Source organism: Ammospiza caudacuta, chromosome 6 (assembly GCF_027887145.1).
Source record: "Ammospiza caudacuta isolate bAmmCau1 chromosome 6, bAmmCau1.pri, whole genome shotgun sequence".
NCBI classification, from domain to species: Eukaryota; Metazoa; Chordata; class Aves; order Passeriformes; family Passerellidae; genus Ammospiza; species Ammospiza caudacuta.
Genome location: NC_080598.1, coordinates 28,737,844 through 28,754,942, shown reverse-complemented (window position 1 = coordinate 28,754,942; position 17,099 = coordinate 28,737,844). Strand labels below are relative to the sequence as shown.

General features: G+C 40.6%; 1 protein-coding gene across 1 annotated transcript in view; it reads right to left on the bottom strand.

Annotated features, from left to right (window-relative positions):
- Positions 1 to 17,063, bottom strand: part of RTF1 (RTF1 homolog, Paf1/RNA polymerase II complex component) — a 28,415-nt gene extending 11,352 nt beyond the window's left edge. Inside the window, exons 1-6 of the mRNA XM_058806173.1 lie at positions 16,879 to 17,063; positions 14,164 to 14,274; positions 5,719 to 5,866; positions 4,032 to 4,236; positions 1,845 to 1,959; positions 150 to 261 (exon numbers count right to left, since the gene is read on the bottom strand). Coding sequence (XP_058662156.1) covers positions 150 to 261; positions 1,845 to 1,959; positions 4,032 to 4,236; positions 5,719 to 5,866; positions 14,164 to 14,274; positions 16,879 to 16,956 — 769 coding nt within the window. The 5' untranslated portion in view covers positions 16,957 to 17,063. The remainder of the gene's footprint in view (positions 1 to 149; positions 262 to 1,844; positions 1,960 to 4,031; positions 4,237 to 5,718; positions 5,867 to 14,163; positions 14,275 to 16,878) is intronic.
- Between the last annotated feature and the right edge of the window lie 36 nt (positions 17,064 to 17,099).

The window sequence follows — 17,099 nt, the reverse complement described above, 5'->3', positions numbered from 1 at the left end:
ATGTTGGGCAAAGGCCAAGAAAAACATAGAATGGAATTCATTCACTCCAAGGTGTAGGATTGTTGCATTTATTTGAAAGAGGAAGCAGTGCTTTCAGAAAGCTGCAATAATGCCTGAAAAACTGTAGCAAGAGCAACATCCTTTCATACCTGTTCTGTTCTTCCTTTTCTCTCTTTCTGCTTTTAGCTCCTCCATTGCCTGAGATTTCTTGTCTAGCTTTTCATCCCGCTTTGATCTCCGCTCTTTGTTATGTGACATGACCTAAAAACATACACAGAAAATCCCTCAACACCATAAATCCATAAGTTGAAAAGCATCAAAACAAATATTTGTTTGCATATTTGAAATTTTTTCACATAGAAATTACTAGCTTATTCCTTTTTGAAATCAGTTTTTTTCAGTTCATTTTTTATAGAAGGTAGAGAGAGAAATCAATCTGGAGCATATTTCTTTATTCTGCTTCATATCAAAATTAATGAACATATTTATAGTTCAACATTTCTGCCACCAAGTCTTAGTCTCAAAATTCCTCCTTTAAGTTACAAAAGGACAGAGAAATAAAACAGAAATAATTTAGCAAATAACATGTAATGAGGAAAAACTGGATGAATAGTCTTCTCATTTGCTGCCTCTGCAAGGCCAAATCAAAGCACTGGTTTTCATTTAGTAGCAAAGGAAAACGTCATGTTAAAAAATACTTAAAGCATAAAGAAAGTTGCTTGTAAAATCTGCAAGATGGATCCAAACCTTAAATGTTTAACGTCTTTTTGTGTTTTCCATTTCTAACAGGTCTATCTCTATAGAGAAAGCAGCCTTTATAATAAGCATAAAAGACAGTAATTTCAGCTAAGTTGAAGTAATTTCTGCAAGGCACTGTAAAAGAACTCTACATAAGATCCTTTTACACATGCATATACGTATTTGCAAGTACACTTTGTGTATTATAATGGACAATTAAAGCATACACAATGTACATATATGGAGTTGAGGGAGTAGGGAAATGTGATTCACTCCACTCAACATGTGCCTAAGGGAAAACTCATCTTACCCAATTAGATTTTAGGTGTTAAACATCTGTTTCACTAAAAAATAACACAGTGAATCGTCAGCTGAAGATGCCCTCTTCCATTGCACAAAACAACAGGCAACAAAAAGTGTAAACAATCAACTGGTTCTTAGATGGCTGAAGTTAGGCTAGATGAATCTCATCCCACTCTGGGAGCCTACCTGCCCTGACTCTGTATTAATGATCTTCACTATTTGAAATCACAGTTCAGTTACAGAGGCCTGGCCTCAAAAACTAGTGTTGTCCTCTTTTTACTGGAGGTAGGAAAAACTATAGAACTACTTCTGCTCCTCCTGGCATTGAAGCTTTTCCTTGACATCCCTGCCAGAGGAAACTAAGCATCTTTGCCTCTGTATGTATGTGCACACAATATAATTAATGTGATGGCTGAGCAGTTTTTGGTCTGCTCTCAAACTTTTCAAGAAGAGCATGTATGGAATGTTTCAGACTGAACTACAAAAGTTTGGCTAAAGGAACTGAAAAAGGTTGCTTTCCTTTTCTCATGTGGGAGGGCAATCACAGCAACTGCAGACATAGCTGCAACTTTGTATTTTTCATTAAAGTGGTATCACTGCACCCCTCAACAGGCCAAAAATGTTAACTTCCTTAAATGAACTGGAAAAACTGAAGATAGCTTGAGCATATAAATTAACTAAATTCTGATCTACTTAGTACACTGTTTGACATTAAGGGAAAACATTAGGGGTAGAAAGGCAATATCCTCCCCCCTTTCTCCAAGAAGAAAGTGGTTATTACAAAGAACAGCTTCATTTCCTACCTGGGATTCCTGGATCTGTGTGAGTTTTTTCTTCTCCTGCTCTTCCTCTTGCTTTTTCTTTTTTTCTTTCTTTTCTTTCTTTTTTGCTGTTTTTAGTTTTTTCTTGATTTCGAATCTAGTAGAAGTTATTGGAACAAAAAGAATTATGAAAGAATGAGCTTCCTGAGAGAGTAAAGGATTACTCAGATGCTATCACAATTGCTATTAAGCTGCAAGTAACACTTCAACTGCTTGTTCCTTCTCCCTTTTATGTTATCCTGTCCCCTATTCCCATCCCCTCCCTTCCCCAAGAAAACATAGTGAAGAAAAGCTGAGCACACCAAGTGCAGTCCTACAGAAAGCTAACCTAAAGGGTTGATGAGACCATGTAGAAATTACTATTCCACAGCAAGATGCCCTTACTCCATCTTCCTGTTTGCCACTGCAGTGATCATTGCATGCTGCCTCAAACTCTAAAATCATGTGGCTATTTCACATAATTTGAACCTAAACAGCTAAAGATTATTTTTTCTTTAAAGCCACTATCATGCTAGCTTTTTCATGCTTAAACTTCACCTTTTTACTGGCACTGGTCTGTATAAGAATGACTGCCACATTTCAAGTCCTCCTTCAGCAGCTGAATTCTCATCAGACTCAGTTTCTGCAGAATAATTTAGGCACTTCCATGTCTACCTTCATGAAATATATCACCCTGATATCTTATTTTCAGCCACTGAATTCAGAAGAGTAGTAATTTCAATAGAACAGGCCTGAGAACGAGACTCCACTGCACCCTGGACTGGTCATTGCTTTAGTGAAGTGTGCATATGGACACAGACAAGAAAAAAAATAGCTTCCAAAAACTGAAATTCATAATATGTTATCTACATGCACACTACACAGTCGATTCTTCTTCAGTCCTTTACACCTGGATTTTGTAGACAACAAACTGAAGTGTCAGATGAGCTCATTGCCCTTTATGCCTTTAACATGAGGCATGAAACACAAGGCACAGGCATTATAGCAGATGCAATGTCTGCTGTAATCCAAATGAACTCACAGCATAATGTGCACACAAAGAGCTTTTGAAACAGTTAATTTATCATAAATTACTACCCCACCACCCCCTTAGTTCTAACTTCCAAGACTTTACACAGACAGCACAAATTCAATTAAGATTAAATCAGTAACTCAAGCTTTGACTGTTTAGCTTGTTTGTATCAAGTATTCTCCAGCATTCATTCTAAAACAGAGACATTCAGTTACCAGGAAATAGAGAGTAAAGTTTGAATAATATGATGTCCTCCTACATGATCTAAATCCAAACTTACAATCATTCTGATCCCTTTGAGGAGAGCAGCAGACCACATAAGATTCTGAATGTGGTGTTAAAATCAAGGCAGGCAGGCAGTGCTCTAGCTATGGCTTGGACAAACACAGTTTGGCAGTTGCTTGTATTGACATGATTTACTCAACAGATGTCAGTCCTCTAGGGAAATTTCTCAGCAAATGAGAAAAGAGAAGGCACTAAAGAAGAAAGAAACTCGAGAAACTTTGTCCCATACATGCCAAATCCTTTTGATTAAGACATATGGGAAGTAAAATACCTTTACAATAAAGTAGCTGCCTGGACAGTGTAACAGCTACACTAGACAAACAGCTAGACAAACAGAACAACAGTACACAAGGTACTAAAGATTCCATGAAAAGGACATATCCAACACCACTCATTATTTCAGTATCTCTACCTTCTATTAGGGCCCAAACCAGTTTCACACCCATATGCAGGCAATCCTAACACTGATCTGTGCTTCACCATGGTTTTTTGAAAAGTTGCAGAAACTCATGTACACCTTATGCTTTGTTTGCCTTTTCCCAAAGCATCAACACATGAGAGTTAATACAAAAAAGATGGAGAAAAGCAGGCCTTCTGATTGTCTGGCATCTAACCTATGGGGCAGTAACATAACTACAAGAGTAGCTGATAGAACCAGGCATATTCAACAGCTGAGAAACTTTTAGATACTGTCTCCTACAAGAATATGCAGAACTCCTGCTGTGTGCTTCTTAAATACTACAAGGACAGTTTAGTTACAAGGAATATACAATCAAGCTTAATTCACTTAACAGTACTGAGAGCACAGTCAGCATACTCCCTATGCAGCCTTTAAGAATTTGCTACCAAATATCAACAGATATAAAATTCACCTTCTCTTTAGCACTTCTCTCTTCTCTATCCGGTTAAACAGTTCCTGCTCTCTCTCCTTCTCCGTCATTTGTTCCAGTCGAGCTCGGTCTTCTTCATCTCCCATCAGGTCTTCTCCATAGCCATCATGGAATTCCTCATCTTCAGATGAAGAATCTGAATCTGAGCTAGATGAGGAGCTGTTGCTTTCTGAGTCAGAGACTTCTCCTAAATCAAAAATATAAGGTAATGAGATTCAGCTGGGGCAAAGCCCAACCACTTCATTATAGCATATTAGCAAGAGATAACATGAATTAATTCTACACTTGTCTTCCACTATACTAAAAACATACATATAATGCAATTTAAGGCCAGATTGAAATTATCATAATATATGTATGCTAAAAAAATTCTAAAATGAGTGGTACTACATTTGAATACAAACTGGGTTATAATTAAAATTTCTTAGAACAAACAAATGTAAAAGGCCTTTTAGTAATGTGTTGCAGTCCTACAGTTAGACTTCTATGCCCATATGCTTATGTCCCCGACAAGTTGCTTATACAGCCATGAATTTGTGTGCACACACCTCAAACACCATGATCTACCGCAACAGAATTAACCACCTCATTATAGCAACCTGAAGGACCAAAATTAGTCATGCGAAGACTGCAACACTATGAATTGCTACACCAGGAGATAAAGTTGAAACCAATATCCTCAGGGCTGGCAATGCCCAGTTACTGTAACAAGCCCTCCCAGCTCCACAGGGGTTTAGGCAACAGCTGACTCCCCTCTAATATGGGTAATACCACCTTTAAACATGATCCAAGTCCAAGAGCTTTGATTATCTCACCTAATTGACTAAATAAGATTGAATTATGAAAGCAGGCCATTAGGATTCCTTCTTTCACTTCCATTTTGGTATTAGCATTTCTGGAAACTCCCAGCTTTGCAAGCTCACACTATGAAAGCCCTTGATTTGTAAGCACTGGTATATACAGGTGCAGTCACTCCATGCCTTTGTCTGTATCTGCTGTACTTGACACACTTAAAACTGTAAGCTCCTTCATATACTTTTTTAACTTCCTTTTTTAGCATCAGTGGAAATTGCAAGTAAGCACCTGCAAACCTTCATGGACATGATGAAACAGAAGATAGGAATTTTGCCCAGCATTGAAATGTATTCAATATTAATGTAAAAAAATTCTGACAAAGTTATAGAATGATTTTTCTTCTTCTATGTTAGTATAAATGTGCAAGAATTCCAATTCAAATCAGAGTAAATGCATAAAAAAGACGCTCTTATTTGCATCACAAACACTATGTACCTTTCCCTTTGTTGTCACAAGAAGTTTGGGATGGGAAAGTACGTCAATGAGAATCAAAAATGCTTCCCACATGGATAGATAGGACATGCTAGAAGGAAGAAAGGAAGCCTCTTTTCCAGGAGAAAGTCAAGCAATGAAATGTCATTCATTCTTCAGATGAAATAGCCTTTGCCTTGTAGTTGTAATGGAGTGTTCACAGTAATGCTACACCAAATTACTTTAAGCCACAGTAAATGTAAATGTTACCCTGACTGTAAGTTACACAACCAAAAATCTTTGAAGATGGTCTTCAATATCACCAGCAACATTTCTCTCCAGGGTGCACAACAGGTAAGTTCACTTGGAATCACTCTAAACAAACGCACAAGTGTTATCTCACCCTCTTCAGGTGCCGAGCTCTCAGCCGAGCTGTCTTTATCCGAGCTGCCGGAAGAGGCAGCTTTGTTCATCTGTCTCTTCATGGCTCCTTTCTTCTCTGCCTTACCCGCTTTTCCCTTTTTTTTGTTTTTAGAACCTCCAACAGTCCACTGCAAGGAAAGAACCAAGAAAGGGATCGTGAGACACAAACACCACTCTCTTCTCCCTTCTCCAGAATACTGGAGTAAAACCAGCTGAGAAGTAGCCCAGCTGACAGCAAAAAAATCATACAAGTGTAAAGAAGAGAAAAAAAGAGAAGCCAATAGGAAACTTATCACATAAATGAGAGCCTTTTACAAGGTTTTCGGGAGTAGAGTGTTGTGCGGTTGGTTGAAGTTTTTTCTTTGAAAAAAAAAAACAGTTTTAACAGTTGGTAGGTGACTGCTTTTAAAAGATAATGAAGACTTCAAAGTTGGCAATATCTGCCAAGTGAGGAGGTATTGAAAATATTTCCCTAAGAAAATAATTTTTAAAAATGTGTCCAATGTGTTTGTAAAGATTAGCTTCAGTTTACTATTGAACAGAAGCAACTAATGTTTTTCCAGAACTAGTTTAACCAGGAGCAGATTTTACATTCATGAAGGACACCAATTATACGTGACAGCCTCTTCAAAATCTTGGTTTTACCAAAAGTACACAGTGTCTGTATTTCTATGCAACAAGCCAACAGTGCACTCAGAGATGCAGGTGGTGGCACTACCCCCTAAGTACACAAAGAAGAATCAAATCAGAATCACAGAAGTCAGGAAAAAAAAGGAGAAAAAAATACAGTATCAAGTCCAAATTTTAATTTTATTTTAATGTCATATTTTCAGTTAATTTAGACCACCGTTTCCAAGTACAGGACTTATACCACCAGACATACACCAGACAGATAGCCATTTTAAATCCCAAAGTCCCAGAAGAACTAGTATTTACCTTACAGTATGATTTCTTAATAGAATTTTTACATTGTTTCCAACTACCTGGGTAAAGCCAGAAGGGAACAGAAGCAATAAAGATTGCCCATCTATTACTTAAAGGCATTACAATATTTTTGCACTTCACCACCTCTTTCTAAAAATTCTCCAGGCATGAGACCCTCAGGCTTTATATATACATATACATACATATATACATATATATATATATATATATATATATACACACAAATCCTCTAAATACCTGCATATTATTTTCATCTTTCATGCAAAGCACCGTCTGGTTGAACATGGAGTCTTAAAAAACCAGGCATAATGCAAGTGAGCAAATACAACTGTGCATAAGTGAGGTCTTGCACTGAAAACTAGCCTAAGTGGAAAAAAAAAAACCACCTTAGATTTGAGCTCAAATACATAAAAACTTCAGGCTTCTTACCCAATCACTCTATCCTGGGGGATGAATCAAGTCTATCTCTGCAAACAGTCATCACTCCATCAAATTTGATAAATTGTTCTGTCTGATAAGACACCATCCTCAGAGATCCCTGGTGTTCAATTACTCTAGATGAAACTCAAGCAAGTAATTATAAACCACTACCTAATCTAACAATACCTGAACAAATACCTTTGGAATTTGCCAGGTTTTGATTACTCACACCCAGCCTTGTACTTTCTAGATTACCAAATGATTCATCATGTACTTTAGGCACCATCAGAGTATTTAGAAGTCTCTGTCAAGGCCAAAGCTGGTTTTGTTCTTTTTCCTGAGGTAAAAGTACAGTGGTGAGCCTTGCAATTCATACCCAATGCAGGTACCCCAGAGTCTGCTATGGTCTGTAGGACAGCTGAGAAAAAACTGCACAGAAAGCTTCTGACTTTACACCAGCCTGAGCTTGTACTGTAGTTTTTACTGGCTTCAGCATTAAAGTTTTACTTGTTCAGTGTTACAATATTGCTGTCTAATATTATTTCTGGTTACTATGCTCATATAAATCAGTAAAGAAAAGCTTGCACTCTGTCTAAATCTACTCAAATCTCAGCATTAAGGAATCATCTCCCAGGTGAACAGAAAAGTGCATTTTTGCTATTTGCTCAAACACTCACCTACCACTGACATACCAGAGAGGACACAACAGCAAGAAAAGTGAAACTCAGTGTTTAGCAGTGATGCAGAGGTGCCTCCCTCTCAGAGCTCTTCCACTTCTTTTCAGTGTTCTAATGCTGAATTATACCTCATGTCAGCATGCTGCACAGCAAGGAAGCAGCACACAGAAAGCCACAGTAAAGCAGCACAGTTATATCAAGACCTTGAGAGGTCATGCTGAGATTAAAGAATCTAAGATCAGATAAAAACCAGCAGGACTTCAGTGAATAAAATGTTTAATAGCTGTACATACATGTGTTACATATCACTGTTTTCAGCTTTTAACTCACTAGTAGAATTGTGGATAAAATCTGTGACCAGGAAGATAGGACTGAAAAGAAACCTATGTGACAAACATTTCGAAAAACAAAACAAAACAAAAAAACAGCAACCCAAAAAAAAAAACCCACAAAGAAACATCAAACAAAAAAAAATCCCACCCAAACAACAAAAATCCCAAACAAACAACGACAACAAAAAAGACCAAAAAACCCCACAAATAAAAAACCACCCCACCAAAACCAAAAACCACCCGAACAAACCAACACAGGACAAGGTAATTAAAAATCTGCTCTCTCATCCAGGAAAGTGTGCTTTGGTTTCTATTTCACCCTGGAGATAACACTTCATCTCACTTTTGTTCATTCAAGTGACCTCTATGTCCATCTTCCAGTTTCAGTGCTGTCACAAAGCCAAACTCTTATCCAACTCAGTTGCTTCTGGGCTTATTCAGTTACCTCAATCTCTCATGAATGCCTGCTTATTCCCAGAACAACTACAAGACAAGACAAGAGTTAGGACAAATCTTGGACCACTCAAAACCAGGACAAGCACAAGACTCCTAGGCTCACAAAGTGCATTTGGACACTGCTGCACTTGCTGTTTGGACACTCAATGATCCATATGCTCTGCTCAGAGGGAGTGGCCAATTTGAACTTCTTCTTGCAACAGAGGAGGACACAACAGCTAAGCTGGCCTAGGAGGGAGAGGGAAGGAAATATTGGAAAGCCATTGAGTCCCTTCCTCATGCTCCAGCACACCAGCAGAAATCAAAAATACAACATGTTTACATGCAACATCAAGTAAAAACGCACACAGTTATAGTCAGAAACATTTCTTCGCTCTTTTTTCCTTTAACTCCAAACAACAGTCACTTTCCAAAATGCGTCCTCTACTGCAGTTTCTTCAGGTCCTGCAGACAGGCATCTCCAGTCAATGCCTCTCATGCTTCCCACGGCTGTACAGCCTGCTGGGAACAGCCCCTCTATTCAGCACTGCCTCCTCGGCCACCATCTGGAACCCTCCGTGGTTCCAGACACAGCAAGTTCATAAACCCGTGCACAAGTGCAGTGCCACGTGCCCTTCTGCTTATTGTTCAGCACTACCCAACAACAGAGCTTTATGGCTCTCTCACAAGGAGAAGCCAGGAGAGCCTTTTGAATTTCCCTCTTGCTGCCAAGGTTCACAGTCCTAATAGCTTGCATATTTCCTCCACGAAACAGTTGGACATGATGATCCTAAAGGTCCTTGTCAACCTAAATAATTCTTTGATTCTAAGAACTCCAAATTAAGCCACAATAACCAGAATTGACTTAAGGGAAAAAAAACCCCAACCCACCATACCTAGATTTAAAAGTCAGCTTCTAGAAAAACAACTACACAAAGTGATTTAAGAAAACAATTTACAGCTCAGCAAACCTGGAACATATTTCCAGTAGGGAGATGAAATGAGATTGCAGAGAAAAAAAAAGAAAAAAGAAAAAAAGGAAAAAACCCTACACCTGAAGTGAGCTCAGAGTGCAGAATTGTTCTACTGCTCAGGTAGTTGCTGTTTCCTTCTACTCACACAGTACCTAAATGCATTGCACACTGAGATTTTAATTTGCAAATAGGTATTCTCCCAGCTTTTTTTTCAACCCCCTATCATGCAAAGTAAGGATGCACAAGTAAGGTTGCCAGCCTGTCTTGCCATATCCTTCCCTCCTGCCCCATCCAATGGCTTTATAAGCAAAATGCAAAAGACAAGCCACAACATCAAAGTAAAATAGGTCCCTTACCAATGTATTCCTTTCCAAGGGCAGATAAACTTCAGTTGTCCTGTTGTCATTGCATTTAAGTGCACCAAGGTAGGTAACATCAGCTCAGCTTACAAACTTTCATGCATTCATACAAGAAAAAAATAAGGCAGTCCACCAGGCAAGCCATGAAACTACAGTTTCAGCCTGTCTGAACTCAACAGCAGGAAGCACAGATATGAAAATAAGTCAGAATTTACTGTCTTCAGGCTTTCTCAAAGCTTGGAAAACTCTACAGACAGCACTCCAAGAGCTTCAAGGAGGAAAATACTCTCTACTGCTACTTTTAAAACAGTAGTAAATAAAAAGCCCCTGTTATTTATCCTATCTTTCAGGATCTACACCTGTCATTTGAACACCTCAAACACTTTGATGATGACAACAGCCTAGCAATCAGAAAACTTTAAGAACTATTTTAGACACAGAGAGGAAACTCTAGGTACATACACCAAAATGGAAAGGAAATAAGCAAATAAAGAAAACACCTTTGGAAGCCACAGAAGAGGCTTTCCCAGGAACTGGCTGAAGAAGGCTTCATAGACCAGAGTATCACCAGACACCTGATCTACCCTTTTCATTCATGTACAGCTCCAAGAAGCTCCCAGAAATCAAATCCCAAGAAGTTATCCCCATGTTAGTTTGCAATTTAAAGAAGTTCGTTACCGACTAAATTTTATAGCAATTTTGTCCACAGCTTATTCACATTACTCCTTTTGACATGCCAGCCTTCATAGAATTAGCTTATGCTATTCAGATTTGCACTTGCACTTTATTTGGAGTGGAGGAAGTACCACCACCTTTCTTACCTGAGAAAAGCTTTACTAGTGCACCCACTAATAGCTGAAGGAAACTGTCTCCAGGAAAAGTCAAAGTTACAAAGCACACAGTCTATAAGCTGTGTATAAGAAGATTAAAGCATGGCCTGTTTCAAATGTCCTAAGCTTGAAAAAAATGTGTGGCAAAGGCCTCATAGGACTGGAGGTTTAATTAAGCAGCATTATAAAATAAAAGCACACAGGAAAAGACAATATTCAGTACTGTAATTTCTACAAACCCACAAAAAGACATCCCCAAAACAGAAAGAATACATGCAGTACTTGGTTCATCTATGCTTTGCTGGAATGCTCTAACTTAAAGTGCAGTAAGGAGATACAAAGAGGCATAAAACCCACTAGGCTGTTACTTAAAACCAATCTCCTCACCAGCTGCATGACTACTGCTCACCTCCTCCTCTGTCCCATAGCTCTTGACAAGATCTTCAGCTATACAGGTCCCTAACAAATTAGCACATTTGTAAAAAAAGGTATAAACAGATAATCCTCACTAAACTCCAGAATAGTACTAAGCACTCATTATATAAGTTTTCTAGTTCTGGAAGGATATTCTGTCCTGACCCTGTAGGTGCTGAAAGGCAGAACTGAACCCTTCCTGACATTAGAATGAGTGTACTTTTCAAGAGAAACAAACAGGAGCTCCTGTAGCACTGTGGCTTTCTGTCTAATCAACACTAATGTCAGTGAAGTTGTTGCAGAAGTCATCCCCTCTTCTCACACAACAGAATGAATTATCTTACTGTAAGCAAAGGATGCTTAGAAGGAAAAGCAAGAGCCCAGAATTAACTTACTGCAACTGAGGAACATCATCCACCTAATGCCCTCAATCAGTAACAAGAACACTTTGTGGACACACAAACCTCTGGTAGCACCAGCAGGAACCTGGCTAGCACCAAACTGGTTACATGCAGAAAGCTACCAGTTTGACATGGTGAGCTCTTGAGCAGATATGGTCACACACCAGATAAAGGAGCCATCTGTGTCCAGATTAGTACATCTCTCTGCAAAGGTGGCTCTCCTCATTGCAAAGCCCTGCAGTCATTGCTATTTATCAACTCTCTGAACAAAAGACTAGAGTGATTCAGTCAAGAATGCCCCACAGCCCCACCAGAAGACAGTTCAGAATATCCCTCCTATTTCATTGCTTGCAACTCACTTTCAGTCTGGTGGCTAGAAAATTTGATTCAGACCACAGAAGTGGTTACAGAAGTGTTACAGAACTCAGCATCTAGGCAAGAAGTGCATTCTCACTGATACACATAAATATAACATTAAAGATGTAGTGACATCCCTTGGGCACTATTGTATAGATGCACCATGATTTGTACCTGCTGTTATTCAGTAATTCCAAAATGTTTTTCTCTCCCCTATGCCCCGAAAACTTTCCTCCCTCTAAAAGAAAGCAGCATGCTGCATGACACTCTGCAATAGATTTAGGCTTCCTTCCTGTACATGCAACATAGTGCCAATCCTGGAACATTTAGTGCTTTCCAGGAATCACAAAGGACACACACATTGAAAAGCCTCTGTGGAAACACATGGGTATGATTAGGCACATTTGTCCACAGCAACAATTTCCATGCTTTTGCCTCAAGGTCTTCACCTTGCAGGAAATCAAATAATACAAATTCAACTTTTAGATCCCCCTATTCCAAGAGGGGATCCCCCCTACTCCAATTCCCAAGGTTGAACAAACTTCAAACCAACCACAAGAATACTTATTAAAACGTGAGTTATTCAGCAGGACTAATGTAGTCAAGCCCAGGAAAGGAATGACTGACAGAAGCAGAACTGTTGTAAGGCAGCCGCTCATCCTGCTGTGACAAGCAGCAGTTCAGAATGCATATTTCAGGCACAGGAATAGAAGCAAGTGTCCTAATTACCTCTTCTCTAAATCTTTTTCCTCTTGCTGCATGGAGGTCAGAAAGAACATAGTATCAATTTGAAATGATACACAGATTAGAAAGAGTATCAAACACGCTGGGTACAACAGTAGCACTGCTGATCTGCAAGGTTTGTGCAAATTTGTGAAAAGGTACTGTCACATTCTACACAGAAGAGGAAGGTAGACCTTACTTATTACACAAGTTAAAATTCTGACAGCTTTCAGAGATAAACACAGAATGGAAGGCTTTATCATCCACATGCTCTCCACACCCAAGTCTACTTTTTCCAGACAAGCTGGTCTCCACATTACTTAGAATAAATAAACTGTGAGCCAGCAGATCTGAACACACATCATGACAGACTGAGTAGTTCCCCAATAAGAAACGTAATATATCTAGGTTGTCCACAATTTTGTCTGTCTTTATGCCTTAAACGTATATTAGATATACAAGAAGCAGGTTTTTAAGAAAATTATTGATTTGGAACAGAGTTCCAAGCATATTTATTTTAAAAATGCCTCAGAAAGAAAATTAAACTGCACATTCTTCACAGTTATTGGAAGAACTCTGCTACACTAATAAATACTTTACAGTTTATCACTGGCCTACCCTGTTAGGCTGCAAGTTGCCACAATGGATAATCTGTACTGTTACTTTAGAAGGTAAAAAATACAAAAACCCACACCAAACATCTCCCTGACAAATATTTAAGAATAGGTGGAATTAATGACCTCACTATAATTTGCAGAAAGTGTGCAAAAATATTTGTAAGCTTTCCAGAAATTGCTTTTACTCACATACCTGTATAACATTTGTCAGTACCTGTTTTAATAGTTTTTTTTTAATATTTCTTTTCTCGATGCACAGGCTTTTAACCAGCTCTAGACTACAGTACCGAGAACAAATACTAGAAACAGAACCAGCACTGTTATTCTTGTATAAGCACTGTTATACAAGAAATTGAGAAACCTTAGAACAAAGTAATGCTGAACTCTTTCTTCCCTCTTTCTTCAAAGATGTCGATCAAAACACACCCTGTTGCATATCCAAATGGCCAGACAGCTAATTCACAGCACAGTTCTTGGAGAATAAAAGCAGCTAAGTAGTACAGTTTTACTACTGTAAAATAGTACTATCTGCCTTGACCCTTCTCTCGGGAAGGAAGCTCCACTCAAAAGTGAAAATCTCACTCCCTGAATTCAGAGTCCAGCTTTAGCAGCTTCACTGCTACTTTAACAGCAAGCACGACACAGGAAAAACACTAGTTTAAAGCAGGCAGTTCACCACACCATATGAATATGGGATTACAGTGGCAGTCATCTTTTCTATATATAGACTATTTTGTATACAATTAGAATTCAAAACATATTCATTTAATAAAAAAATTCTCTGGCCTTAATGGATCTCCATCAGTCTCCATCATTGATAGCCAGTCCCGACTTATGAAGTCAGCAGGCTAAATATACTGCATGATAAATACACTTTCACTGCTTAGGTACAATCTGACAGATAACCCACAGCAATGTCACTGATAACGTGAGAAAGTCACCTCATCATCACTGTCTGATGTCTCAGAGTCCGAGGATGCTGTAGGTTTGCTCACAGGTGGCTCCTTTTCTTCAGAGTCACTGCGTTTCCGTTTGGCCAATGACAGGAGCTCCTGGTGTAAAAACACACACATTTATTTCAAAGTGTTTTGATTAGTTTGAACAATCCAGGTCAGTGCACCTGCAGGTTCTCTGCAATATCTGAGCACATCTCAGTAGCACGACTATTGCCACCTACTAAGGAACAACTCTACCTGTGTTTCATAAATATACATGTGCACACACAATTTTAATACTGGATGCTACAAAAGGATTTTAAAGATAACAAGCTATACAAGGTAACTACTACTATCATTACTTTCTTGGAATAAACAACGCAAGACAAGTTACTTTCAGAGTCATGTCCAGATCTGTCTTATTTGGATTGGGTAATAATTCAAAACCACCCTAACTACACCATGAAGCATCAGCCCTAAAAAGCCAAATACCAGTAGATAGCAGCTTCCTCTCCTAAATAACAGAGATGTCTGCAATTATACACTTTAAAGGGTAAATGTTTAGGCATCACTTTTACATCATGTTTGGTAATATTTAGTCAGTTTGTTCCATTCCATTTCACTGCTGGTGCATGCCCCAGAACGCACTTAAAGCTTCGGACAGACACAGAGCAGGTATCAAGCTCAAAGTCTGTGAAACTTAGTAGAGCTGTTCTGCTCAAAAGGAAGCATTTTCACAGGCAACACACACACACACAAAGAACTACAAGGCTCTCAAATACTCTCATCATCTACTGTCCATCACTTGTTGAGGTGACACAAGCAGTAGTACAAAGCAAACATTTTTGAAGCTGTGTTACTGTCTTTGCAGTCTGGGACACAGAATCTATTCTCAGAAACATTACTCTCGGGCTGATGAGTCTTAGCTGTGTGTAGAAATACAGCCACACCAACTTCTGCAGTCTTGGGAAGTTGATGCTGGATTAGTTTCCATTAGTTTCACAACTGGAAGTTTATCTCAACAAATTGATTACAATTTACTACCTCAAATGAGAACATAAACACTGCAGAAACTGATGGTCTGCCTACTTACCAACAAAGAAACTTTTTATTAGTTCATTAGCAATGGCATTTTACCAACCTCTAAAGAAGCCCTGCAACATCAATATAGCACAATTGTACATTTAACGGATCTCTGGAAGCTACTGAAGAAGCTTCAGTGCTTCTCTCTGGGAAGCTCTTGAAGGGAAGCACCACTTTAAAGTTATATTCCTTTTTTCTTTTCTTTCTTTCTACACTTGTTCTGTGTTTTCCAACATACTACATTTAAAAGGCTGCTAGCCCTTTGATTCAACAAGCCTAGATTACCGTGGGAATCTGTCAGACATTTAATCTACTCAGTATTTAACATTTAAGTCAGTATTCTCTCATCTCAAAAACATGGCTTCCCTGCTACCTGATCTTCATCTTTCCACACACCTCCCTGCTGTCACAGCTGCTACAAGCTGCTCAGTGGAGGGGGAAGCACCTTCTACTCGGGTCCAGCTGCAGATGCCTGCTGCCAGTGAGGGATGGAACAGATGCAGAACCACGTGGTTACTCCCACCACCATCACTCCAATTGTCTGACTGATGCTAGAGTTAGTCCAACTCCCATTTTCAAGTTCTAAAACTATCAAACTGATACATTAGCAGCGAGATGTTGGTAGTGCTAAGGACTTTAGAGGTATACAAGATCAACCACATCAGCTGCAGTGTATTTGTTTTACTAGAGTATCTGATTGATTTTTCTGAAGCCCCAGTCTGCAAAAGTATTTTTGTGTGTTGGGGAAGGCTTTTTATTGCAACCCAGCAACAGTTTTTGTATTAAAAACTCTGAAGGTCCAACACATAAATTACATCAGACATGTCGGCTTCAGCATATTCGACCTTCCAAACTTCTCCCCGGAGCAAGCACTGCCATCCAAACTGCAACACACTTCACCTATAATGTCTTTATTTACCACTGGAATCACACCATCAATACCTGCTACACCAAAAGGTGACTCTTTGAAAGCAGCCCGCTCCACAGGGGGAGACATCCCCTTTGCAACCCTGACACGCTTGAACTCACGCCAGACATGGCACTTAGAACGCCGGAGATGCTCTGATGACCAATACATAAATACTACCCCTTCTTACATCTACAGGCCGGTTTCCCCCCAACAGAGCTCTCCAGCGCGGTCACCAAGATTGAGAGGGTCGCATTAAACACGCATTAACACTCCGGGAGCCTGCCTGCCCCGAGCAGGGGCAGGGACCTGACACGCTGTTCTCCCAGCGTACCAAAGTAGCATGGAAAAGTTGCCCAGCCCTTTGGGCCTCTTTCCCCACTACTCGAGGTGAGAAGAGCGCTGGCAGCCGGGCCTCGCTACCCCCTGCTCAGGGCCAGACCGCCCGGAGCATCGCCCCGGAGCATCAACCGCGCCTCCGTCCCGCCGGCGCCGAGCACCGGGCCCGCCGCAAAGAGCCCCCGCCAGCGCGGGCCTCCTGCCAGGGGCGGGCCGGGGACCCGCCGGAGGGACGCGGGTTCTGCCCACGGCGGCCGCGGGGCCCCATCGGGCTGAGGAGGGCCAGAGCGGCGCGGGACCGCCGGGCGGGAGCGAGGGAGGGATGGCGGCGCCGAGCCGAGCGCGGGCCAGCGATCCCAGGCCCCGCGGCCGGGCCGGGCCTGCCCGCGCACCTGGTCCAGGTTCTCCTCGCTGCCGCTGTCCTCGGTGTCGGAGTCGATAAGGACACGGCCTTTCCGCTTCTTCACCATGGCGGAGCCGGCGGTGCCCCCTCCCCGCCCCGGCGGCGGCGGCGGCGGCGGCGCTCGCACGGCCCGGCCCGGCCTGACCCGCGCCGCCCGCCCGCCCGCCCGACACAAAGGGCACCGCGCATGCGCGGCCCGCGGGGCGGGGC